This window comes from Schistocerca americana, chromosome 7 (genome assembly GCF_021461395.2).
Source record: "Schistocerca americana isolate TAMUIC-IGC-003095 chromosome 7, iqSchAmer2.1, whole genome shotgun sequence".
In the NCBI taxonomy this organism is placed as follows: Eukaryota; Metazoa; Arthropoda; class Insecta; order Orthoptera; family Acrididae; genus Schistocerca; species Schistocerca americana.
The window spans coordinates 310,289,201-310,315,574 of record NC_060125.1 but is presented as its reverse complement, the minus strand read 5'-3'; the positions used below and the strand labels follow the sequence as shown (position 1 = coordinate 310,315,574).

General features: G+C 39.0%; 1 protein-coding gene across 1 annotated transcript in view; it reads left to right on the top strand.

The window, feature by feature from the left end:
- Positions 1-24,835, top strand: part of LOC124622897 (sorbitol dehydrogenase-like) — a 102,471-nt gene extending 77,636 nt beyond the window's left edge. Inside the window, exons 6-8 of the mRNA XM_047148687.1 lie at positions 3,534-3,712; positions 4,187-4,308; positions 24,365-24,835. Of these exons, the coding sequence (XP_047004643.1) occupies positions 3,534-3,712; positions 4,187-4,308; positions 24,365-24,518 (455 nt within the window). The 3' untranslated portion in view covers positions 24,519-24,835. The remainder of the gene's footprint in view (positions 1-3,533; positions 3,713-4,186; positions 4,309-24,364) is intronic.
- Positions 24,836-26,374: the final 1,539 nt, after the last annotated feature.

The following is a 26,374-nucleotide window of genomic DNA, read 5'->3' as shown; positions in this document are numbered from 1 at the left end:
GCCTCCTATTAGGCACAAGGTTAGATGCCTCAACCCTATTAAATTGCACGTAGACCTGCAGCCAATTAGCAAACTATTGGAGGCAGGTATCCTGCAACTGTCAGACAGCAACTAGTCTTCACCGATTCACCTCGCCCTCAAACATGATGGTTCTTTCTGAATGCGCAGTGTTTACAGACGTCTAAACACTCGTACTGTCATGGACAATTACCCCATGCCTAACATACATGATTTCACTCATATGTTATCAGGCGCTACAATTTTCAGTGTTATTGACTGTAAACATGCCTGCCACCAGATTCCTGTAGCACCGGATGACATCCCTAAAACAGCTATTATTGCACTGCTTGGTTTGTTCCAATACAACTTCATGCCAATTGGCCTGCAAAACGCAATGCAAACATGGTAGCGATTCATTGACTCCATCTCACAACCAGTCAAGTTTTGTATTGCATATCTGGATGACATACTCATTTACAGCAGGTCATCTGAGGAACATAAAAGGTGGAGGTGGTGGTGGTTAGTGTTTAACGTCCCGTCGACAACAAGGTCATTAGAGACGGAACGCAAGCTCAGGTTAGGGAAGGATTGGGAAGGAAATCGGCCGTGCCCTTTCAAAGGAACCATCCTGGCATTTGCCTGAAATGATTAAGGGAAATCATGGAAAACCTAAATCAGGATGGCTGGAGACGGGATTGAACCGTCATCCTCCTGAATGCGACTCCAGTGTGCTAACCACTGCGCCACCTCGCTCGGTGAGGAACATAAAAATCATTTATCCATGGTCCTCCAGACCTGGAAATCCAACGGCGTCAAGGTCAACAAAGACAAATTCCGTCTTTCTTGGGTTTCACTATCTCCACTGATGGAATACAGCCTCCCAAATCTCGTGTGCAGGCAGTCACATCAATGCCGCCCCTTGCTACTTACAAAGAACTCTGACATTTCCTGGCCATAATAAATTACTACCGCCATCACCTGTCCTCTTCCACCACCATGCAGGCCCCGCTGACAGACTTGCTGTTGGGTAAACAGTCTTCATGACTCTAACCCATTCGCTGGACTGCACCTATGCTGGAGGCCTCCAATGCACTAAAGACTTCTTTAGCTCACGCCGTGATGCTCGCCCACCCTGACCCCTCAGCCGAGTTTTTCATCACCACGGATGCCAGTGACATCGCAGTGGGAGCGTTGCTACAGCAACAAAAGGCAGACATGGTTTCCCCTCTTCATTTCTTCTCTAAAAGCTATCAACAGCTCAGAAGAAATACTCTGTTTTTGATAGAGAACTTCTTGTGATCTACGAGGCTGTCAAACACTTCCGCCCTGACGTGGAGGGTCGCTCATTCTTCATCCTCACGAATCACAAACTACTTGCAGACACTTATGGGAAGACCCACCCCCTCGGTGTTTCTGCCACTTTTATCTAGTCTCCCAATTCACAACCGACGTTTGCTACATCAAAGGCATGGACAACATCACTGCAGATTTTTTTTCATGAATCAGTACTATTTCATGTATCATAGACTTATCCAACCTGGCTGCCCTACAAGCCTTTGAAAACGGATCTCAAGCTCTCCTCTCAGATCCTCAAACATCCCTTGTATTTACCAGTACCTTACACCCGTTGCTCCCACCCCCCCTGCGCCCGCAGGCATTCAGTGCGCTGCATAACCTCGCTCTCCCTGGCGTCCACACCACTACATGGCTCATCTCTGAGTGTTTCTTTTGGAAAAATATAAAACTGAACTGTCAGACCTGGGCATGCAGCTGCATCCCCTGTCAATGCAACAAAATCAGCTGCCACACCACCCCACCACTAGGCAGGTTCAACATTCCCCCAGGTTGATTTCGGCATATACATATTGATCTTATCGGTCCTCTTCCACCATCAGAAGGCCACAGATACATTCTGTCCACAATTGACCACATGTCCCGTGGGGCAGAGGCAGTTTCTTTACCAAACATCATGGCTGAGACCGTGGCCAAGTGTTTCATCTACTCATGGATTACTAGGTCGGTTGTCCAATCGCCATCACCACCAACCAGGTTCAGCAGTTTGTGTCTTCCCTGTTCATCATTTTATGTAACGTCTGCGGCATAAAGAAAATTCATACCACAGCCTACCACCCCCTATCCGGATTTCATAAGTCACATGCACACTCACTTCAAACAAGCGCGCCTGCACCCACCTATCAGACACTCCCCGCCAGACACTTACATGCCAACTGCTCTCAACACTTGCTCCCATGTGATGCTGAGAGACAATTCAGTCTGATAACCTCTGCCCCTTTAAAGTCCTCTGGCGGGGCGATAAAACTTACGACATCATCGTCAAAGACTCTCCCCAAACTGTTTTGTTACACTGACTCAAACCAGCATTCATGGACCCCGATGGCCCCCTGCTGGCCCAGTCAGATTCTTCTAATAACTCTCCTGCCAATCTCTCTCCTGCCATGGAGTCTGACAATGTTTCTCCTTGGGCCACCATACCGGTTTTTTCACCCGGCGCCTCCCTGTCGCCATTCCCGAGTTTCTCGGATATGGCAATCTCCACCCTGTGTGTGGGTTCCACTACTACCTCACAGACTACGGAGACACCCTCTCCCATAGTCACCCTGCTCTGCAACATATCCCCACTCTACATTGACAACATTTCAATCATAACTCTCAATGATCGAGTTCTCATTCTACTCACAGACACCGCGACCTCACCACCCGATGACCAGTCAAATTTCAGTGTTGCGCATAGGCTCACTCTCCCTTGTGAGTGCGACCTGATGACAATGCATGCCTTCACCTTGCCGGATGGCTCAGTTAGCATCCGGGCTTGCCACACCTACACACCGCCACCCGCCGTTCCACCCGCCTGTTCACGGACAGGCTGCCGCATTGTCCGCCCTCGCTGGCTCAATAACTTTGAGGTCGCTCCCCCTCCGCACCCCGCCCTGGTTGAGGTAGAGGTCCCGGTCATGCGTCTATCACCTCGTACAACCACCAATAGGGTCAATACCCACACTTTACACTTTATCCAGCCAAGACTCACCTGTGGTACTCCGTACTGTTGGGGGCGGGGGGGTGGGGAAGGGGGGGGGGGGGGGCGCTGTGTGGCGTCGAGGTCATATCGACCATGAAAAAGGTCATCTTTGACTGGGATCGGACATTCGAGCCGCCATGTAATTCTAGAAGTCTCGTTTTATGTCTCTTGCCATGTACATGTGTACGACTACTGTGGAAACATATGTTTATGTGCAGATATATGTGGGACAGTTTGTTCAGTATACCTCTACACCCATCTCGTTCCCATAAAATAAAACATAACTCTCAGAATAACATATGATCAAAGAATTAATGGAATTTAGTTAGATGGATCAACCTTGCTCTTTAGTTTTGGAAGAAAATTGATTTGGAATGTTTCAAAGATAGACATTTGACTAAAACTGGTGACAGTGACAGAACATGTTTAAGAAATGTATATTATTAAATAATTTCAAGAGTTACTTTAATCCCTGAATTTACATCTTATATTCCAGATGTTGTTGCTCATCGGCTTGAGATGGCAAAGACATTTGGTGCAGACTACACACTTCAAGTCTTCCCTGGTGAAAGTGTAGTGCAACAGTCAGCTAAGATATGCTCCCTGCTGACTAAGGCTCCAGATATCACTATTGACTGTTGTGGAATAGAATCTACAGTCAGACTGGGCTTAGAGGTACATTAAATACACATTTTATTCATCATAAATACCAGACAGACATGTTTTCTTCACTTGTTCCACTGAAATTAAATTTAACTTTTAAGCAATGAAATACCTGTGTTTGGCAGTAAACAGGAAAAGGAAACATAAACTCACTTCTCTTTCCTTTCTTAGAGTGTAATTATGTTTTGACACAAAAGTAACGATGATATATTGGCAGTTTCAATCAAAACAAGTCAAACTTGGTACTGTATGAAATGAAAATTTCTATGTTCCACTTACTATTAAACATTTTACTTTCTTAATTTATGAACTCTATTGATTTCTTACCAAACATTTTTAATATTATTTTCACATTCTGTCCCTGACAGTGAATTCAAGAAATGTTATTTGGTTGCTTTTGATGCCAAAAATGTTTACTTTAAAACTATCAAGTAAGTTTTTAGTATTCTGAGCAGCAATAAACCTGCCTTCAATTTCTTATGACAGGCAACTTGCACTGGTGGAAAACTGGTTATTGTTGGATTGGGTGGTAGCCCCATGAAGCTTGAGCTTGGGAGAGGAATATTTCGAGAAGTTGACGTTTGTGGTGTGTTTCGTTTTTGCAATGTGTAAGTATATAAATGGACCAAGTTCAGTGTTATTTTATTAGTTTCATAATTTAAAGCTGTTTTAATATATTCAGTAAACTGAATTTACTTTTTGTGATTGTTGCAAACACAGACATAACAAATGAAATTGTAGAACAACAGTAGTGTAAAAATATCTTATAAATGTAAATAAAAGACACCAATTGTTTTAATAACTATACCTGTGTTCAACGAAATCAGAAGTATTGATGAGATTTCTTTATGTTTGATAACAGCAATAAAACATTTATGGATGTAATAGGTGAAATACAAGTTCTATTAACTGTGATGGTATATTCAAATTATTGACATTTTTCTTATCTTCCTTTTCTTACAAAACTCGATGTCACTCTCTATGGAGAATTAAAAAACATAATCAGATCTTCTCTTCCATTTTATCTGTGATAAAAATCTAGGTTACAGAAAAGCTGCAGAGATGTTTATAGAGGCTATGGGGTGACTCCAAACTATAGAGAATCATCATGTAGATCACAACAGTTTAAAGCTACATGGAGTAACTTGCTAAATAGTCATGATGACAAGTTGTTGAGGTCCCAGTTAGAGAGAAAAAGTAGTAATTTTACACTGTTTGTAGAAATTTAGGTATAATGGGCTACCATCCATGTTTAGCCACTTTTCTTTTCTATTTGTAGATATGTCCTCAACACTTTCCTCTGTCCTGTCATAGTACGTTAGATGATCATAGTTTTTGTTTGAGTGAATTGTTACAAATTTTTTAAACACATTGTGGCAATGTATATGGAGTTCTACAGTATGTAATCTTGTTTACGTAATAAATAAAAACTTGAATAAAGATTAACATAATCTATGGTATTAAGAAAAGTTGTATGTTCCGTCAGTAAAAATATTATCTTTCAAAACCTATCCTATATAATTTGTTAGCACCACACTATGGCAGTCTCAAAAGACACAGGACATTACCTTTCTCAATGATGGTTGGGTCATTGCCATTTTTGATGGAGGTGAATCCACATGTTCCCACTGTTTGCTTTACTCCTTCACGTTAAGCTCATAGTGATAAACCAAGAACTTGTTCATGGTGATTAAGTGGATAAAGAAATCATTTGCATTGACCTGCCACAAGTGCAACACTGCTAGTGCTGCTTTGATTCAGCAGACTTTTTTAATTGGGTGCAAGGAGCAGATGGTGACCTCTACTATGTCCAAATGTCATGCAAGACGTTGGAAACTGATCAGTGACTGATTTTCACTTTATTGCCTTGCTTGTCACATGCAGCTCTTTGGGTACCAGGTTCTACACTCCTCTTGCCACTCCCATTTCTTCACAGAGAAATGCTCTGCTACTTCATTCTTCATCATTCAGATTTGTTTGACCACAGTGGCAGCATTAATAGCTTCCAAGCAGTGTCATATGATAACACTTTGTCAGTATTTACTGCCACCAACTCAGCATGGTTTTTTGCAATGTTGTTCCCATTCAAATGAAGAAAAAGAATAAATACATGATGCTCCACTTTATCAAAGTGCTGTGTTATTCTGTTTTGGCTCTTCTTAAGGCTTCTTTTGGTAATATGGTATTTCAGTGAATACCAGGATTGCAGAAATATATCTGTTAACAAAAAACCTTAATTACATAATTTTATTTGTTCATTGTAGTATTTAAAACTTTGTGACTGTTCTTCATAAACATTAGCAGAATTTTAGAGCATGTAAAACACTAGAAATTTGGAACAATAAAGTGCAAAAGCTGTCAATAGAAACAAGATGGTTTCTTGGATTTAAATTAAAATTTATTGCAGTGTCAACACGAACGCTTTCAAATTAGAGTTTGATCTTTAAAATCTGAGTGATTACACCACATACCCATGCAGTACAAGTGATAATTGTTAGATTTAGGTTCCACATACTATTTGCACTATCAATCTACATGATGTGTAACAAGTCATTTTGCATTCATATTACACAATCATATTTAAATACTATATATAAAGATGTTAATTAGTAATTTCTACCCAAAACCTTTCACACATTATGTAAAAATAAATTATTCTACAGGATGGAAGCAGTTGTCAAGGAGAAACTGTTTCTGTTTGTTTTCAAATTTACCTTGCTGTCTGTCAGATATTTTATATCATAGGGTTAGAAATAAGAAATTTTTGTGGTAACATTTGTGCACTTCTTTTTGTGGAACAATGAATGTAATGACAAGACATCAAATTCTTACACTGTCCATGTTTCAATGTGGATTTTCCATTGTTCAGTTGTTTTGTTTAGTTATCTGCATATTCTATGGATCATAAATGGATCTCTTGCCTTAATGTGCTCCACATATAATTGGAGTGCCAAGAAAGCCTAAGATGTGATGGCATGCCAAGTAGCTTCTGTCATACTCTACACAGTGGTTTTGAGTATATATAAGTTGAAGAATAAGTAGTCTTGCAATCATAGTATGGCTTCAGGGGTCTGATGTGGACACGTACTACAATGTATTAGTTATGAACTGCAAACTGAAACTGAAAGACTTGCAAAAAGGTATGAAATTAAGAAGATGGGATCTGGATAATTTGAAGGAACAAGAAATTGTTGGGAGTTTCAGAGCAAGAATCTGGTAATGATGAACTGAAATGGGAGAAATAATTACAACAAAAAATGATTATATAGTTTAGACAGGTGAGATAGTGAAGGCAGAAGAAAATTTCATAGGTTAAAAGTCAAGGGCTAGTAGAAATCACTGGATACCACAGGAGATACTGAATGTAATTGCAGAAAGCGGAAAATATAAAAATGAAGCAGGCAAAAGGGAATACAAGCATCAGAAAATGAGATTTGGCAGAAAGTGCAAAATTGCTAAGCAGGAATGTCCAGAAGGTGAGTGCAAGGCTGTAGAAGCATGCATAACTAGGGAAGAGATAGATCGTGCCTATAGGAAAATTAAAGAGACCATTGGAAAAAAGAGAAGCAACTGGATGAATATCAAAAACTCAAATGGCAAGCCTGCACTAAGCAAAGAAGGGAAACCTGAAAGTTGGAAGTCATATATAGAATGTCTATACAAGGCAAACAGACTTGAGGACAGTGTTATAGAAAGAATAGAAAAAGTAAGAAAGATGAAACAAGAGATATGATACTGTTAAAAGAATTTGACACAGCACTGAAAGACCTAAGTAGAAACAAGGCCTCTGGACTAGATAACATTTCCTCAAAATTATTGAGATCTTTGGGATCCCGTGCCATTACAAAAATATTCCACTTAATATGCTAGAGATAGGTAGTAAGTGAAATTCCCTCAGACTTGAGGAAGAATGTAATAATTATAATTCCAAAGAAGACAGGAACTGACAAATGTGGATACTACCAAATCATAAGTTTAATAAAACATGTTTGCAAAATATTGGCATGAATTATTTACAGAAGGATGGAAAATCTGGTAGAAGCAAACCTTGAGGAAGATTATTTTGGGTTTCAAAGAAGTTTAGGAACACATGAGGAAATACTGACTCTAGACTTAGGCTACATGATTTGTTGAAGAAACACTGACATACATTTACAGTATTTATAGATTTAAAGAAAACTTTTGAAAATGTTGACTGGACTATGCTATTCTGAAAGTAACAGGAATAAAATACAGGGAGCAAATGGGAACTATACTGCAATAATAAGAGTCAAAGGGCATGAAAAGGTAGTTGAGAAGGGAGTGAGACACAGTTGTAGCCTATTCCCAATGGTATTCAGTCTGTACATTGAGCAAGCAGTAATGGAAACCAAGGAGAAATCTGGAAAGGGAATTATACTTCAGGAAGAAGAAATAAAGTCTTTGATGCTTCCAGATGACACCATAATTCTGTTAGAGATAGCAAAGTATTTGGAAGAACACTTGAACAGAACAGATTGTGACTTGCAAAGAGATTAACAAAAGTAAAACAAGGGCAATGCAGTGTTATTAAATCAAATTTGCAATACTGAAGGAATTACATTAGGAAATGAGAAAATAACAGTAATAGTTGAGGTTTGCCATTTTGGCAGTAAAATACCTGATGATGGCCAAAATTGTGAGGTTATAAAATACAGACTTCCAACAGCAAGAAAAGCATTTCTATAAAGAAGAATCTGTTAACACTGAATATAAATTTGGGTGCCTGGAAGTATTTTCTGAAGGTATTGGTCTTGAGTGTAGCCTTTTACGGAAATGAAACATGGACAAAATGCAGTTCAGACAAGAAGAAATGAAAAAATCTTGAAATGTGCTGCTATAAAAGAATGCTTAAGATTAAATGGATAGATAAAATAAACAAATGAGGAGGTATTTAATCAAAATGTGGAAATGAAATGTATGGCAGAAGTTCATTAAAAGAAAGGATTGGTTGATAGGACACATCTTGAGGCATCAAGGAATTGACAATTTAGTAATGGAAGGAAGTAAATAAGGATGTTAGTGGGGTAAAAATTGTAGAGGAAGACCAAAGTTTGAATACAGTAAGCAGGTCATGGTAGTTATGCAGAGACAAAGAGGCTTGCACATGGTAAACTAATATGGAGAGCTGCATCAGACCAGTCTCCAGGCTGAGGACCACTACAATATATGAAGACATGCAGGAAAAAATGCACTACCCCACAGTTTTTTTTAAAAATGGAGGAAAAGAGGATTTTGTAAATTAGGCTGCAAAAAGTATATCAAACTATTTTATTCTTTTTTTTTAACAGAAATTCATACAGATAAGACCAGTTAATGTGTCTGATCAGTCATATCCTTCAAAATGTAACTTAACATAATTATTGATTGTTGTTGTTGTTGTTGTTTATTGAGCACCCGTTTTATCATGTACAATGATATGGGATTTGTCATATGTTACACACAGAAAAAATATGAATAACAACATATTATTTAAAAACTATCAGTGAACAATCTGAATTAAATATATGGGCAAAACAATTATATCTTACATGATATAAATTTGTAACAATATAGGACACAAATAAGTTACATATATTTTGTGTATAATGGACAGCAACAAGAAACAATGATTATAACACTCTATATTGACAGATTAATTAATTTTTGTATGTACATAAAAGAGTCTACCCCACGACACAAGTTTGTATATGAGTAACTTATAAGATAGGTGAAGGCACACTATCTTTCTGAAGAATTCATATATTCACTAACACTGTAAAAACTATTACTGATTAACATTCTTTTGAGTTCACTTTTAAAACTGCTCAGCTCCTGAATCCTTTTTATTTTTAAGGGAAGAGCACTATAGAGAATTTTTGGGTGGTATATTGCACTCTTGTTGTAATGGGCTTTCTTATGCACTTCTCTGTGAAATTCATTACTCTGTCTTGTTGTATAGTCATGGAACTCACTGTTTAAAGAAGAAAACTGGGAGTGAGACTTCAGAAAGCATATACTTTCATAGATGTAAATGGATGGAAGAGTCATGATTTTATATTCCTTGAAAATTTCCCTACATGGATCTCTAGGTGCAGCTCCTTTTATGATTCTTATCGCTCATTTTTGAATAATAAAGGAGCATTTTGCCTGACTTGAATTGCCCCAAAATATGACACCATATCGCAAAAGACTATGCATAAATGCATAATATGTACACAATACTGTTTGATCACTGCAGCAATTTTTGAGCATTCTGAATACATAGCAACATTTACTTAACATTTTGTTGAGCACATCTATATGCTTGTCCCATTTTAGATGCTCATCTAACCAAATTCCTAAGAATTTTGTATTTGGCGTTTGTAGTATATTCTGTTGGACTAGCTTCACAGTTATATTGGGCTTCATATTATTTGAAACATGTCTGTAATTCATCCATAATGTTTTTTTCTGATTCACAAATAAACTGTTGTCCCTGAACCATTTACTTGCTTCAACTGTTGTTGTTTCAATTTTGCTGTTAAGATCAGTCTCATTCTGAGCTTTAATAAAGAGACTTGTATCATCAGCAAAAAGTACACAATCAGCTTGTGTTAAATAGTTTGGCAAGTCATTTATAAAGATCAAGAACAACAGGGGTCCCAACACCGAACCTTGGGGCACCCCATAAGTAACTTCCTTATAACCAGAAAAGTATGACTTTCCATCATGAACTATTTCTACTTTCTGGCATCTGCCAGATAAATATGACTTAAACCATGCACGAGCAGTACCACGGAGTCCATAGCAACTAAGTTTTTCGAGCAGTAGTTTATGATCAATAACGTCAAAGGCCTTTGATAAATCTAAAAAGACCCCACAATTTACTTCATTATTATCAATGGAATTTAGGACAAGTTTTAGAAAGTTGTATATAGCTGTTTCCGTTGATCTATTCTTTCGAAAGCCATTTTGTTCATTGACCAATATTCCACTTTTTTTTAGGAAAGTAGAGAGTCTTCCATACATTACTCTTTCCATAATTTTTGAAGAACAAGAAAACATTGATAAAGGCCTGTAGTTTTTTACATCATAATGATCCCCATTTTTGTATAATGGTTTTATAATTGATTGTTTCAGCTTTCTAGGGAAAGGGCCAGTACTGAAAGATGCATTAATTATATCTAAAAGAAGAGGAGAAATATATCTGCTGTGTTTAATGATTTTGTCTGGAATGCCATTGGTGCCACAGGATAATTTATTTTTTAGTTTGCTGATGGCATTCTCTACCTCATTTACTGTTACAGGATACAATAACAGTGTTTCAGAATTCAATGTGTTGTTATGATTGATGTCTGTACTACTTTGGGTTTGTATGAGGTTTTGAACTACACTTGTAAAATGACAGTTGAATATATTGGCAATTTGTAATGGATCATTTAATGTTTTGTCCTCAGTTTTAATAACAATGTTGTTTCTTACTTTGCTTCTTCCTAAGTTACTATTGATCACTTTCCAAACTGATTTCATTTTTTTGTTGCCATTATTTCTACTGATATATGATTCATTATTTAACTTTTTTGCTGCAGTGATTACTTTCTTGTATAATTTCCTATAACACTTAACACGTTGTTTCAAAGCAGGATTTTGCCTTGCTGATTTACTTAACATTCTGAGTTGCTCTCCAGATTTTCTTATGCCCTGTGTTATCCATGTGTTAATTTTGCCTTTTACTTTCATTTTCTTAAGGGGAAAAGCAATTTCAAAGTTATGTTTGTAATCAGCTAGAAATGACTCAAACTTCATGTCTATACTATCATGTTTGTCTAGATCCCAACTTGTATTTTTTAATAAGGAATTAAAAATCCTAATGTTGTCCTCATTAATACATCTCCTGTGGATGTGTTTCTCACTTGGCCTGGAGTTTTTACAGAGTACATTACTTATACTAAGTTTTAGTGCTTTATGATCAGAGAATCCAGTGTCAATCACTTCTACAACATTGTCTAGTTTATGTAAGTCAAGAAATATTTGGTCTATTATTGTTTCAGAGTTCTTTCCATGTCTAGTGTATTCAAAGATAGTTGGTGCTAAATTATGCGAACAAAAGACATTGGTCAATTTTGTAACATTTAAACAGTTGATTTTAAAATTGACATTGAAATCTCCAAGTACAGTAATGCTTTCTGTAGAATGTCTTAACTCACTAAAAAGACTTTCAACACTGTCCAAAAATTCCATAAAATTACCTGATGGGGAACGGTTTACACACACAATAATTATTTTAAGGTCTGTTAGTTTGCAAACGCAATATTCAAATACTTTTTCAATGTTTTTTATCTTACTAAACTTGATTTCTTTATATTCAATTCCTTGTCTGACATAAATGCATGTTCCTCCCCCTTTAAAAGTTTCTCTACTGAAGCTACTAACCATTTCATATCCTGTTATTCTGGCAGCAAAAGCTTGATTTCCTTTTAACCAATGTTCACATACACATAAAACTGAAACATCCTTTAGTTCATCAAGCAATAGTACTTCTAATTCTGGAATCTTACTAATTATACCCTGTACATTTTGATACAAAACTACTAATTTTTTGTGCTTGGCATCTGTTGCAGTGCTCACTGCATTGGCTGATTGGTGCCTGCCTCCAATAAAAAATCTTTGAGATGGCCTGGTGGTGACACTCTTCTTTTGCTTAAGGGGCAGGTGGTTTTCATTGCTTCTGCTCGGGTAGTTGGTACTGTTGTTGAACCTGTTAGTGATGTAAGTTGATCTGCTTCTACTGAAGACGGTGATTGTAGTACTGGAGAAGATGCTGTAGACTGGGCTACTGGAGGCAGAAGAATAGTGGGCTCACTTTCCTTAGTAGGTACTGCTGTTGAAGCTGCCAGCAGTGTAGGCTGATCTGCTTCTGTTGAAGATGGTGATTGTTGTCCTACACACGATGCTGTAGACTGGGTTACTGGATAATTTATTAATAAAGAAGAACAATAATATGTGAAGATTGTTTTGTATATTTTGTACATTATTGAACAGTCACAGTTAGAAATTACCACTAACTATGGCAACATGTGTGTTTCTAGCCTTAACACAGTATAACAAGTGGAGGCTCTGTAATGGTGTGGGGCATGTGCAGTTGGAGTGATATGGGACCCCTGATATGTCTATATGCGACTCTGACAGGTGACACATATGTAAGCTTCCTGTCTGATCACCTGCATCCATTAATGTCTATTGTGCATTCTGATGGACTTGGGCAATTCCATCTGGCCAATGTGACACCCCATATGTCAAGAATTGCTACAGAGAGGCTCCAGGAACATTTTTCTGACTTTAAACTCTTCTGCTGGCTACCAAACATCCCAGACATGAACATTATTGAGCACATCTGGGATGCCTTGCAACATGCTGTTCAGAAGAGATCTCCATCCCCTCATACTATTACAAATTTCTGGACAGCCCTGCAGGATTCAGGGTGTCAATTCCCTACAGCACTACTTCAATATTAGTTGAGTCCATGCCATGTCATGTTACGGCACTTCTGTGTGCTTGTGGGGACCCTACACAATGTTAGGCAGATGTACCAGTTTCTTTGACTCTTCAATGTATATGCAATCTCATTTACAGATGAACCACACTTTCCAAAAATTCTCCCATTCACCTTCCCTACTACAGTCCTCACACGTCATTCCATTTCACATCACTTTGCAACGTCATGTCCAAGCATTTAAATGACATGACTGTGTCCAGCAGAACACTAATAATGCTGTATCTGAACATTAAGGGTTTGTTTTTCCTACTCATCTGCATTAACTGACATTTTTCTATGTATAAAGCCAGCTACCACTATTGCACCAACTATAAATTTTGTCTCAGTCATCTGGTATCATCCTACTGTCAACCGCCTTCAACTCCCTCCTGTACACCACAGCATCATCAGCAAACAGCTGCAGACTGCTGCCCATCCTGTCCACCAGATCATTTGTGTAAAATCAAACAGTGGAAAATCCAAGATGTAATAATGACAATATTATGAAAAGGACAGATTGCTACTCACATATAGTGGAGATGTTGAGTCACAGACAGACAAAACAAAAGAGTACTAAACATGTAAGCTATTGGTCAGAAGGTCTTCCTCTGCAATAGACAACATACACAAAAACATTCAAGCAAATGCAGCTCACACACACATGACCATTGTCTCTGGCTATCAAGGCCAGACTCTGGCACCCAGAGACAGTGATCATGAGTGTGTGAGCTGCACCTGCATGAATTGTGTGTGTATGTTGTCTATTTCAGAGGAAGGCCTTCTGGTCAATCTGATCAACAGTCTATTTGCTGTGCCTGTCTGTGACTCAACATCTCCATTATATGGTGAGTAGCAATCTATCCTTTTCATAATATCATCATTAGAGCATTTATGTATATGGGGAATAATATCAGTCTTATCACATTTACCTGCGGCACTCCTGATAATTCCCCTGTTTCTGATGAACATGCACAATCAAGGACAACATTTTGGGTTCTACTACTTAAGAAGTTTTTAAGCCATTCACATATCTGGAAACATATTCCTTATGCTTGAACCTTTGTTAGCAATTTGCAGTGGTGTATTGTCTCAAAAGGCAATGCGTTTTGTATTATCTCAGAATAGGGGAGTGAGTGTCACTGAAATGATACAGGATTTGAGATGGACATAATTAAAACAAAGGCATTTTTTGTGGCAGTGGAATCTTCTCATGAAATTTCAATCACTTGCTCTGAATGCAAAAATATTTTGTTGACACTGACCTACATAGGGAGAAATCATCAACATAATAAAATAAAGGAAATCAGGGCTCGCATGGAAAGATACAGATGTTTGTTCTTTGCGTGCTTTATATGAGATTCCAATAATAGGGAATTGTGAAAGTGGTTCAATGAACCCTATGCCAGGCACTTAAATGTGATTTTCTGAGTGTCTATGTAGAGGTGGATGTAGAAATTCATCCAGTTAATTCATCCAAACACATAAACATTGTTGCTTCATTATTAGATACATTATGTAAGCAGAAATTAAACGTCCACAGCTGGCATTTGCAGAATGTGATTCCTGCAGGCAAGTGGGGCATAGGTAGATACTGTTGCATGTCAAAAGTAATAACCATAACAGAATTGTATATTTTGTAGTAATCTCTGTCCAATTTGAGATTTTCATTGACATTGCTAGCTTTCTCAGATGAAATTTGCATCTTTAGGTGATCACGAACTTGACAGGTGTCAATACATGGTGTTGCACAGGCAATATTGAAAAACTAATAAATTTTTTTATGATAAATTCCAAGGCTAAAGGTTTCCTTATTGCTGTCTTTGCACTTATCTTGATAAAGATTGTACTGATTGCTAATTATTTGGATTTGCACCCTAATATGTCATGTTTGGATTCTTTTTCCTGGAGTAGTGACTTGACTGCATAGAAAAACTATTTATATGAGACCATACAAATTCCTGATCCTCCTCAATGCATTTATTTGGGCAAATGTTTTGACCCCTGCTTATCCATGTTAGATAAAACATGAAAACTAATAGGAAAAAGATAACTGGCTACTCACTGTAAACATGACACACTGATTTGCAGACAAGCACAACAAAAAGACGGTTACACATTTAGCTTTTGGCCAAAGCCTTCTTCAGAAAAGAAAACACACACAGAATGAGATTTTCACTCTGCAGTGGAGTGTGGGCTGATATGAAATTTCCAGGCAGATTAAAACTGGCGAAAGGCAAAGGTCCCGAGTTCGAGTCTCAGTTCAGCACACAGTTTTAATCTACCAGGAAGTTTCAAAACACACACACATTCATACAAGCAAGTAAATCTCATGCACACATGACTGCCATCTCCAGCAGCTCTTCTTTTCTGAAGAAGGATTTGTCCAAAAGCTAAATGTGTAACAGTATTTTCAATGTTACTGTCTGCAGCTTAATGTGTCATCTTTACAGTAGATAGCAAACTATCCTTTTCCTAATATTATTGATATTCCAATCTGGATTCCATTGTTTCATTAAAACATTTAGCTTTTAGTGCCATGTTACACATGAATCCAGGCCTGTAGTCATAGACATAATACTATGATGAAAATATTATTTTCATGGAGGCTGAATGAAGCTGTAGGAGAGGCAGAGGCATGGAATTTTATCCTAGCTCTTCAACATGTTGTTGTTGTTGTGGTCTTCAGTCCTGAGACTGGTTTGATGCAGCTCTCCATGCTACTCTATCCTGTGCAAGCTTCTTCATCTCCCAGTACCTACTGCAACCTACATCCTTCTGAATCTGTTTAGTGTATTCATCTCTTGGTCTCCCTCTACGATTTTTACCCTCCACGCTGCCCTCCAATGCTAAATTTGTGATCCCTTGATGCCTCAAAACATGTCCTACCAACCGATCCCTTCTTCTAGTCAAGTTGTGCCACAAACTTCTCTTCTCCCCAATCCTATTCAATACCTCCTCACTAGTTACGTGATCTACCCACCATATCTTCAGCATTCTTCTGTAACACCACATTTCGAAAGCTTCTATTCTCTTCTTGTCCAAACTGGTTATCGTCCATGGTTCACTTCCATACATGGCTACACTCCATACAAATACTTTCAGAAATGACTTCCTGAGACTTAAATCTATACTCGGTGTTAACAAATTTCTCTTCTTCAGAAACGATTTCCTTGCCATTGCCAGTCTACATTTTATATCCTCTCTACTTCGACCATCATCAGTTATTTTACTCCCTAAATAGCAAAACTCCTTTACTATTTTAAGTGTCTCATTTCCTAATCTAATCCCCTCAGCATCACCCGATTTAATTTGACTACATTCCATTATCCTCGTTTTGCTTTTGTTGATGTTCATCTTATATCCTCCTTTCAAGACACTGTCCATTCCGTTCAACTGCTCTTCCAAGTCCTTTGCTGTCTCTGACAGAATTACAATGTCATCGGCGAACCTCAAAGTTTTTACTTCTTCTCCATGAATTTTAATACCTACTCTGAATTTTTCTTTTGTTTCCTTTACTGCTTGCTCAATATACAGATTGAATAACATCGGGGAGAGGCTACAACCCTGTCTCACTCCTTTCCCAACCACTGCTTCCCTTTCATGCCCCTCGACTCTTATAACTGCCATCTGGTTTCGGTACAAATTGTAATTAGCCTTTCGCTCCCTGTATTTTACCCCTGCCACCTTCAGAATTTGAAAGAGAGTATTCCAGTTAACATTGTCAAAGCTTTCTCTAAGTCTACAAATGCTAGAAATGTAGGTTTGCCTTTTCTTAATCTTTCTTCTAAGATAAGTCGTAAGGTTAGCATTGCCTCACGTGTTCCAACATTTCTACGGAATCCAAACTGATCTTCCCCGAGGTCCGCTACTACCAGTTTTTCCATTTGTCTGTAAAGAATTCGCGTTAGTATTTTGCAGCTGTGACTTATTAAACTGATGGTTTGGTAATTTTCACATCTCTCAACACCTGCTTTCTTTGGGATTGGAATGATTATATTCTTCTTGAAGTGTGAGGGTATTTCGCCTGTCTCATACATCTTGCTCACCAGATGGTAGAGTTTTGTCATGACTGGCTCTCCCAAGGCCATCAGTAGTTCTAATGGAATGTTGTCTACTCCCGGGGCCTTGTTTCGACTCAGGTCTTTCAGCGCTCTGTCAAACTCTTCACGCGGTATCTTATCTCCCATTTCATCTTCATCTACATCCTCTTCCATTTCCATAATATTGTCCTCAAGTACATCGCCCTTGTATAAACCCTCTATATACTCCTTCCACCTTTCTGCCTTCCCCTCTTTGCTTAGAACTAGGTTGCCATCTGAGCTCTTGATATTCATACAAGTGGTTCTCTTCTCTCCAAAGGTCTGTTTAATTTTCCTGTAGGCAGTATCTATCTTACCCCTAGTGAGACAAGCCTCTACATCCTTACATTTGTCCTCTAGCCATCCCTGCTTAGCCATTTTGCACTTCCTGTCAATCTCATTTTTGAGACGTTTGTATTCCTTTTTGCCTGCTTCATTTACTGCATACAAATTCTAATACTGATGAACAAAAATTTGTATTCTACTTAATAAGGTATCTCTTGTTGTAATGGATTTCCTATTCATCTCAAAAAATAGTAACTGAAACCTGAAGTGAATTAGGAGCAGAACAATTTTAGGATGCACATAGCCCCTATAATTTATCCCAGACTATGAGCCTGCATAAATCTACCATAGAGAATGTAAGTCTAGTTTTGTTGCATGGTCAAACACAGAAACTCACCTCAGGAGTTCCAGGTGTTTCCTTTTGTTGAACCACATGAGATAGGAGTCCATTGCTTATATCAAAGATTGTTAAGGAAGGCTTCTTATAAATCTGAATGTCTACTTAACTTACAGTAACCTTGTAGACTTTGGTTGTCTGTTGCCTACTCCTCTCTGAATCATCATTGTACCTTGTCTTGACAAGATTCATATTTACAAAGCCAGATATATAATAATTTGTAAGTTTGTGCTTAATTAGATTCCACAAATCAAGAAAGAGCTTCTTCCCTGTGTCTGCAGGCGCAATATCAAAGCATCTTCTTGCACAACACACAATCTGTACCTTGTGATTTTAGCCTTTCCACTATGCCTTTATAATTCCTGTATTCTTTACCCCTGGTTTGTTTCTTCTTCTCAGCTTCTTTGCACCAATTCTGTAGATTACACTTCCACTTTTGATAATTTCCACTGATTTCCACAATGTGACCAATTTTTTCCATTTCTACACCCATTTCAGTTAATATTTGTGTTCTGAACTGAACACTTAAAATGCTCTAAATTTGGTTCACAAATTTATTAGATTAAATATTGTACAAACCTATTGTACAAACCTTACATTTCATGTTTACACTTTTTTTTAATTCCAATATAATCATCCTTAGCTTCAGTTCATTAACTTTTGTCTGTTTATCATTTGCCATAGTGTTGGCTGCTCTGTTACTCAGCTGGTCAGCTTTTTTTGACTAGGGTGAGGCTGGAGTGCTGCAGAAGGGTAGCCTGTTTTTGACATAACAGAATTGATATCTAAAGGAATGCAAGAATTCTCTGTGCTGCATTGCACCCCAATGTGATAGTTAGGGGCTAGACAAATGTAAACATTATTTGTTACCATATCCAGCAACAGATAGCAGTACTTACCTCATTCTTTTTTAAATTTGATGGTTAGCACGTTTTTCCAAACATTTCTTCATGTATTTTCAGAAATTCTTACGTGGAGTAAGAGTTTCCAAGTACTTACAACTTTAGTTTGTGTTTGAAGGTATTTTATCATCTGTTAAAGTGGTAAAAAATGTATGGCTGAATACCTTACTGCTTTCTGTCCAATACTAAGGCTGAATGAATAAATCATTTCTCTCTCCAAATTGTGGCGCATTGTTGATGGCAAATTTCAAATATTTTGAAGGATGCAGAGGGTAGTGGTTTAGAGGCTTGTTTGCTATCTAGGAATGCAGGAGAGAGGGATGGCAGTTATAATAATAGCAGCCAGTGGAAAGTGGTCCTGCTGAATCCTACATGGGGTTGTCAATTTGAAGGGGGTGACTGGACAGAGGAAGGGGAAAGTGTTGGGTGCAGGTACAGTGACAGTGGGTTACCTGAGTCTGAGGTAGGATGATTACATGAGTAGATGATGTGTTAGCTCTCATCTGTGTTGCTCAGAGAAGCTGGTGGTGGATGGAAGGATCCTCATGGCTCGGGTTGTGAAGCAGCCAATGAAATTTAGCATATTATGTTCCGCTGCATGTTGTGCTACCAGGCAGTCAACTTTGTACTTGATAATAGTTTGTTGGTGGTCATTCATATTGATGGACAGTTGGTTGGAAGTCATACCAACATAAAAGGTTGTGGAGCATCTGCAGCAGAGTTGGTATATAACACATAGCTGCCTTCACAGGTGGTCCAGCTTCTGATGGAGTAGGATAAGGCTGTGACAGGACTGGAGTAGCAGGCACTGGGTAGGTGGATTCAATAGGTCTTGTACCTTAGTATGCCACAGAGTGTTTTGTGTTGGTATGACTACCAACCAGCTGTCCACAAGGACGAATGACCACTGCCAAACTTATGCCAGGAATAAAGTCGACCACCTAGTGCCACAACATGCTGTTTCACTGATTGCTTCTCACTCCAAGCCATCTGGATCCTTCCCTCCACCACCATTTTTTTTAAACTACACAGATAGAGGTTATCCTTCCAAGAGATCTTCTGCTCCTGTAGTTGTCCTGGCCTTAGTCTCAGGTAAGCCACTGTCCCTACACCCTGCACCCAACAGTTCCCCTTTCCTCCATCCTGTCACCACCTCCCAGTTCATATTCCCACATAGCCTTCAGCATGTGCCACTTCCCACTGGCCACTACAACTATACCTGCCACCCCTTACTCCCACTTTTCAAGCTGCAAAATTGGCCATCCTCTGAGCCACCAACCATCCATCCTCAGACACTCTCCTTACTTCCCACTTCCCTCTCCCCCCACCCACCAAACCAAATGCCATCCCCACAACAACCAGTCAACCTGCTGCAAATGGTATTGGTACTGTCAGTCTAGCTGGAAGCATGTAGGAGCACAGGCGTGTGTACGAGTGCGTGTGCAAGTGTCTGTATGTTTATGTTCTCTAGCTCATGAAAGGATAACTCTGACAGTTAGCAAGTTTTCCATCTCTTGTGTGTGCTCATTGACAAATCAACACTTCAGCTTTTTTGTGAAGTGTCTCCTTTAATCCTAAAGTATTTACGTTCCACTAGAACTTTCCAATAGCATTTGTACTGTCTAGTGACTCTCTTCCTTCTAAACCTCCTGTTGTCACCCCTTTGTTACCATCTGTGATCCATGTCCTGTCTGTCTCTCCTCTATTATTTGTCCACATCTTGTCATATGAGTTCCCACCCATCTTTGATATGTACTTGCTTTGCCCATGCAGAACCACGTGGTCACATGAGACTTTTGTGAGTACCTTCAGCACCAGTCATGGCAATCATGACTGTGCCACACACTGTTCAAAGCAACAACTGGATCACAGTTATAAAACCTTCCAACAACCAACCACTACATTTAACCTCTGAATCTGCCATCCCTTCTTACACAATCCTCCTCTCAGAACTTTATGTTTTTGGTCCCCACACAATTTCCTCCTCCTTTTCTCTCAACAAACTCATGCTGATTATCCTGTTCTCACTATAACCTTCTAATGCTTCCATTTGCCCATTTCCTGCATCATTTTGCATTTCCTAACTTCATCCCTACTCCAAAAGACATGTGCTCCACCTTTCTGTGCCAGTGCATAAAAGCAGAAAAGTACTTCTTTTCCTGGCTAAAACCCAGTCTTACATCCTGTTCCTTAAATGCTCTCTAAACAATGTAATCTCTCCCCACCCACCACCCCCTCCTCCCACAATGATCTAATCACAGAAACCCCATCTCTGAATCCCACTCCTCATTTCACAAGCTACAACCTTCACCTTTCCAGTCCCTATCCCTTACAATCCTGATACTGCAAAAATACCTCTCCATGGCACAAACATCCCTGAACCACCTCTAGTCCATCTACAACAAAGTGTTACTGTGCAGTCCTCATTAAATACACAACATCTCTGAAATAGAAACCCTTGTGGATCAACACCTGGAGGAGCATTCCAGACATCACCTCCATAAACTGTCAAACTGGCTGAAAACCTACTCCTGCCTTGGGGCACCACTATCCAGTGTCCATTCTTCTCAAAGCAAACTCCCTTGTCCATCACTCATAGCACTCAGAACCTGTGTAGCTGCCCTCTTCAATTTACCATATCCTTTCAAACTGTCTCCCAGTACCCCCACAAAAACCATAACTCAAGCAAGCCCAAAATATTGTTGTTAACCTTTCCATGAAAAACCTCAGTTCCACAGAATTTTGATCCTACCTGAAGGCCTAACATTCAGGTCTACCCCCAAATTTAACCACACTGGACTTGTCAAAGGCCTAATCTCCTTCTCCTAATCCCTACAGTGAAAACACTTCTTTGCCACCAACCCATCCAACAAAAGCTAAACCAATCCCAACATTAAACCTTGCTCTCCCAGTTTATACCACAATCCAATAATGACTCCTGCACCTCCCCCTCCCACCTAACCACTTTGTAATGAGCTTTCAGGAGCTCTTTACCTCCAATTGGCCTTACAGTCCTTCCCAAGCTTGTTTACTCAGAATGCTAACCTTTCAGCAAATGGAAGGACAGCCACACACAACCTGAAAACAGATCCAGACCTAATCATCTTCCCTGCAGACAAAGTATCCACCACTGTTATGAGTTGCAGTGACTACCTGATGGAAGACCTCTGCAATCTGTCTGATTCCTCCACCTACAAGCTCTGCTGGAGTGATCCCATCATGGAATAAAAACATAACCTCCAAATCCTACAGAAAACTATAGGCTCTTCCCAGAACATCTCACCTGAATCCATCTCCCTTCTCAACCCAGCAACACCCTGCACATGCACCTTCTATGTGCTCCCCAAAATCCACAAACCAAACAATCCTGAATGCCCCTTTGTAGCTGTATAATGTGCCCCCACTGAAAGAATTTCCACTCCTGTTGAAAAACACTTCCAACCAATTGCTGAAACCTGGCCTCCCACATCAGAGATACTAACCACTTCCTTCACTGACTTTCCACCATTCTCACACCTTTACCTCCCATATCCTTATGTGACACTGCTGATGCCACCTCCCTGTACACCAACATCCCTCATGCCTGTACTCTTGTCATTGTCGAACACTACCTCTCCCAACACCTTTCAGACTCCAAACCAACTATTTCATTCCTTATACACCTTACCAACTATATCCTGACCCACAACTACTTTTCCTTTAAGGGAAGGTCTACAAACAAATTTGCAGCACAGCCATGGACACCTGCATTGCTGCCTCCTATACCAATCTGCTTTAGGCCATCCAGAGGATACCTTCCTAACCTCCCAAAACTTCCAACATGTAGTCTGTTCAGGTTCATTAATGGTATCTTCATGATCTAGACTCAGGGCCAAGACACCCTATCTACATTCCTTCACAACCTCAACAACATTTCTTCAATCTGCATCACCTGGTCATCCACTACCCAACGTACCACCTTCCTGGATGTTGATGTCCACCTTGCCGATGGCTCCATTCACAACTCTGTCCACATTAAACCCACTAACCACCAACAGTAGCTGAATTTTGACAGCTGCCATCCCTCACACACACAAAAGAACCCCTCTCTTGTAGCCTATCCATTTGTGGACATCATATCTACAGTGATGACAAATCCCTTGTCCAGTATGCTGAAGGCCTCATAAAGGCCTACACAGACAGACAATACAAAGGCCTAGCTCATAAACAGATTTCCCATGCCATAACCTTACACACTCCCAGTCCTGCCACCCCCCCCCCCCCCCCCCAAGAATTAACTACAAAGAGCGCTCCCTCATCACCCAATATCACCCAGCACTGGAATAACTGAACCATCAGTGGTGCTCTGTTACCCAACAAACCTACACACATCCTAGTCCATATCCATGCCACACCCACTCCAACTCCTTGCCACAGGTATCATATCAACTGTGGCAGACCAAGGTGCAAGATCTGCCTATCCACCCACCCAGTACCACCTACTCTAGTGCTGTAATAGGCTCCTCATACACTATCAGAGACTGGGCCACTTGTGAAAGTAGCCATGTCATATACCAACTCTGTTGCAAACACTGCACAGCCTTTCATCTTGGTATGAAAGCCAACCAGCTTCCACTAAAATGAATGGCCACTGCTTCACTCATGTCAAAACAAAGTTGACCACCCAGTGGCACAGTGTATAGCTGAGCATAACATGCTGAATTTCAATGGTTGCTTCGCAAGCAAAGCCATCTGGATCCTTCCCTCCAACACCATCTTCTCTAAGCTATGCAGAGTGCACTATCCATACAACACATTCTCTGCTCCTGTAATTGTCCTGGCCTCAATCTCAGGTAATTCACTATCCCTGTTCCTCCCACCCAATAGTCTCCTCTTCCTCCATTCTGTTACTCCCTCCCAATTCACATCCACATGTAGCATTCAGCATGTGCAGCTTACGTTCAGCTACTACAACTATACCTGCTAACCCTCACTCTTGCATTCCTAGCTGACAAACCAGCCTCTATCTGAGCTACCCCCAGTCCCTCTCCTTACCTCCAACATTCCTCTCCCTCTACCCACCCCATGTGACACTACCCCCACCACAGCCATACCACCTGCCGCAAATAGCAATGGCCCTGTCAGTCTAGCTGGCATCATGTACAGATATAGTTATGTGTATGCATATGTGTGTGTTTAAATACTCTAGCTCATTAAAGGATAACTCTGGAAGCTAGCAAGTTTTTCTTCTTCTGTGTATTCCTATCAATGATTCAATGCTTCTGCTTTGTGGTGAGTGGTCTCCTTTATTTCTAAAGTATTTACAAACTTTGTATATTGTAATATGCTGTATAAAATTTTTACATTGTTAGGCATATGTTTTGAAGAGACAGGACTCTTGAATTTATCTAAAGTTCTCATGGTAACTTATAATCAGAATTTGTTTCTAAGATGACTTGTTGTGTAGTGCTAATGGTTGAGTGGGACTAATATTCTATTTTGTTGCAGGTATCCTGCGTCTCTGGCTTTAGTTGCTTCTCAGAAGATAAATGTTAAGGCTCTGATTACTCATAACTTCCATTTAAAGGACACAATTAAAGCATTTGAGACTGCTATATCTGGAGATGGCAATCCAATTAAAATCATGATTCACTGTAATTAATATCTTACTCAGTTTGAAACTAATCTGTTACTGCCATTATATTACATTAATCCCCTAACACTAGGCACTGCAAATTTGCATCACACAAATGTGATTCTAATAAGTGGAAGGGCGACTGTTTCTGAGCACCAGTGCTGATAAGTGTATATTCTATATGCAACTACCAACACTTCTGATGTGTGCTGCCACCTCCTGAATGTTTTGGGTACTTCTAGAGTGACGTAATATTTTGTTTTTTTCCTTCCATGATGAAACTTATTCAGGTATGAAGGCATTAGTACAGTTGCTGTATTATAATAATCCTTTATTAAAACAGTAATTTGTTGTATTCACTACTTTAAGTTAATTGAATATTCTCTGTAAAGAATTAATAAAGATTAAATAAATAAATCATACAAATAAAAAATTAGTGAGACATTTTATTTTCCTATTATGTCCACAGTTTTTATTGTACCGGTGACACACATGTAAAGTACAGCAAACAGTAGATATCAAAAACTATATATTTACTAAAACTGTCAATGTAAAGAAATATACATATTTTTTATTTTCCCACATATCTCATAAGACACTTTTGTGAGCATTACAACTGCAACTTTTGCTTCTTATGACTCTTTCACTATTGATATCCTTCAGTTATTGATCACACTGTTGTCAGTGCTCAGATGCTGTGTTGTTAAGTATTTGACGGCATATTTCTGCTGTTCTGATAATGTTTTTCCTTACATTCAGTTGTACTGTTTCTGATCTTTGAATTGTCTACCTCTCTCATCATCAATTCCCCTTATCCCATTTTTTAAAAATATTGTCCATTTTCTATGTGAATATTAATTTCCCTTTTATCTTGACCTGTTCTGACTTTCTTGGTTTGGATAGCATTCCTACTTTATTCCTCAATAGTTTCACTTACTTTGTTACATTTCTTTGTGTTTCAATATGCAATAACCCAGTGTTTACTATATATTTTTCTGTTTATGTCTGTGTTGTTCGCTGCTGAGAAGTAGCTTTTTCCTAGTAACAACAAAAATAGTTACAGTAATGGAAATCCTTTGCGAAAATGAAAAGTGGGAATTACATACAAGAAAAAGTAAGGGCCCAAAGATTGAATCTTGTGGGACCCCACATGTAATTATTTATCAGTTGGATGATGCTTGATTACTTAATACATGTCTCTTTCCTAATAACACCCTTTGTTTCTGGCCAGAGATATAAGATTTGAACCATTTTGCAGCATTTCCTGTTACACCATAATATTCTAATTTATTTAAAAGGATATTTTCGTCATATGACCAAGGCCTCCTGTCTGGTAGACAGATCACCAGGTGGAAGTCTTCTGATTTGATGCCACTTTGGTGACTTGCACATCGATGGGGATGAAATGATGATGGTTTAGACAACACAACACCCAGTCCCCGAGTGGAGAAAATCTCCGACCCAGCTGAGAATCAAACCCAGGCCCTTAGGAATGACATTCTGTTGCACTGACCACTCAGCTACTGAGGGCGGACAAGGATATTGTGATTCACACAGTCAAATGCCTTTGACAGATCACAAAATATACCAGTTGCCTGCAATTTTTTGTCTAATGAAATAAGTACAGTTTAACTCTAAGTGTAGATAGCTTTCTCAATATTAGAACCCTTTAGAAATCTGAACTGCAATTTTTTTTTTTTTTTTTTTTTTTTTTTTTTTTTTTTTTTTTTTTTTTTTTTTTTAAATATATGATGGTTATAAAGCCAACCATACATTACCTTTTCTAAAATTTTTGAGAATGCCAGCAAAAGTGAAAATGGACAGAAATTTGATGCTATTTCTTTATCTCCCTTCAGCATATTTCAACCATTCAGGAAATATTC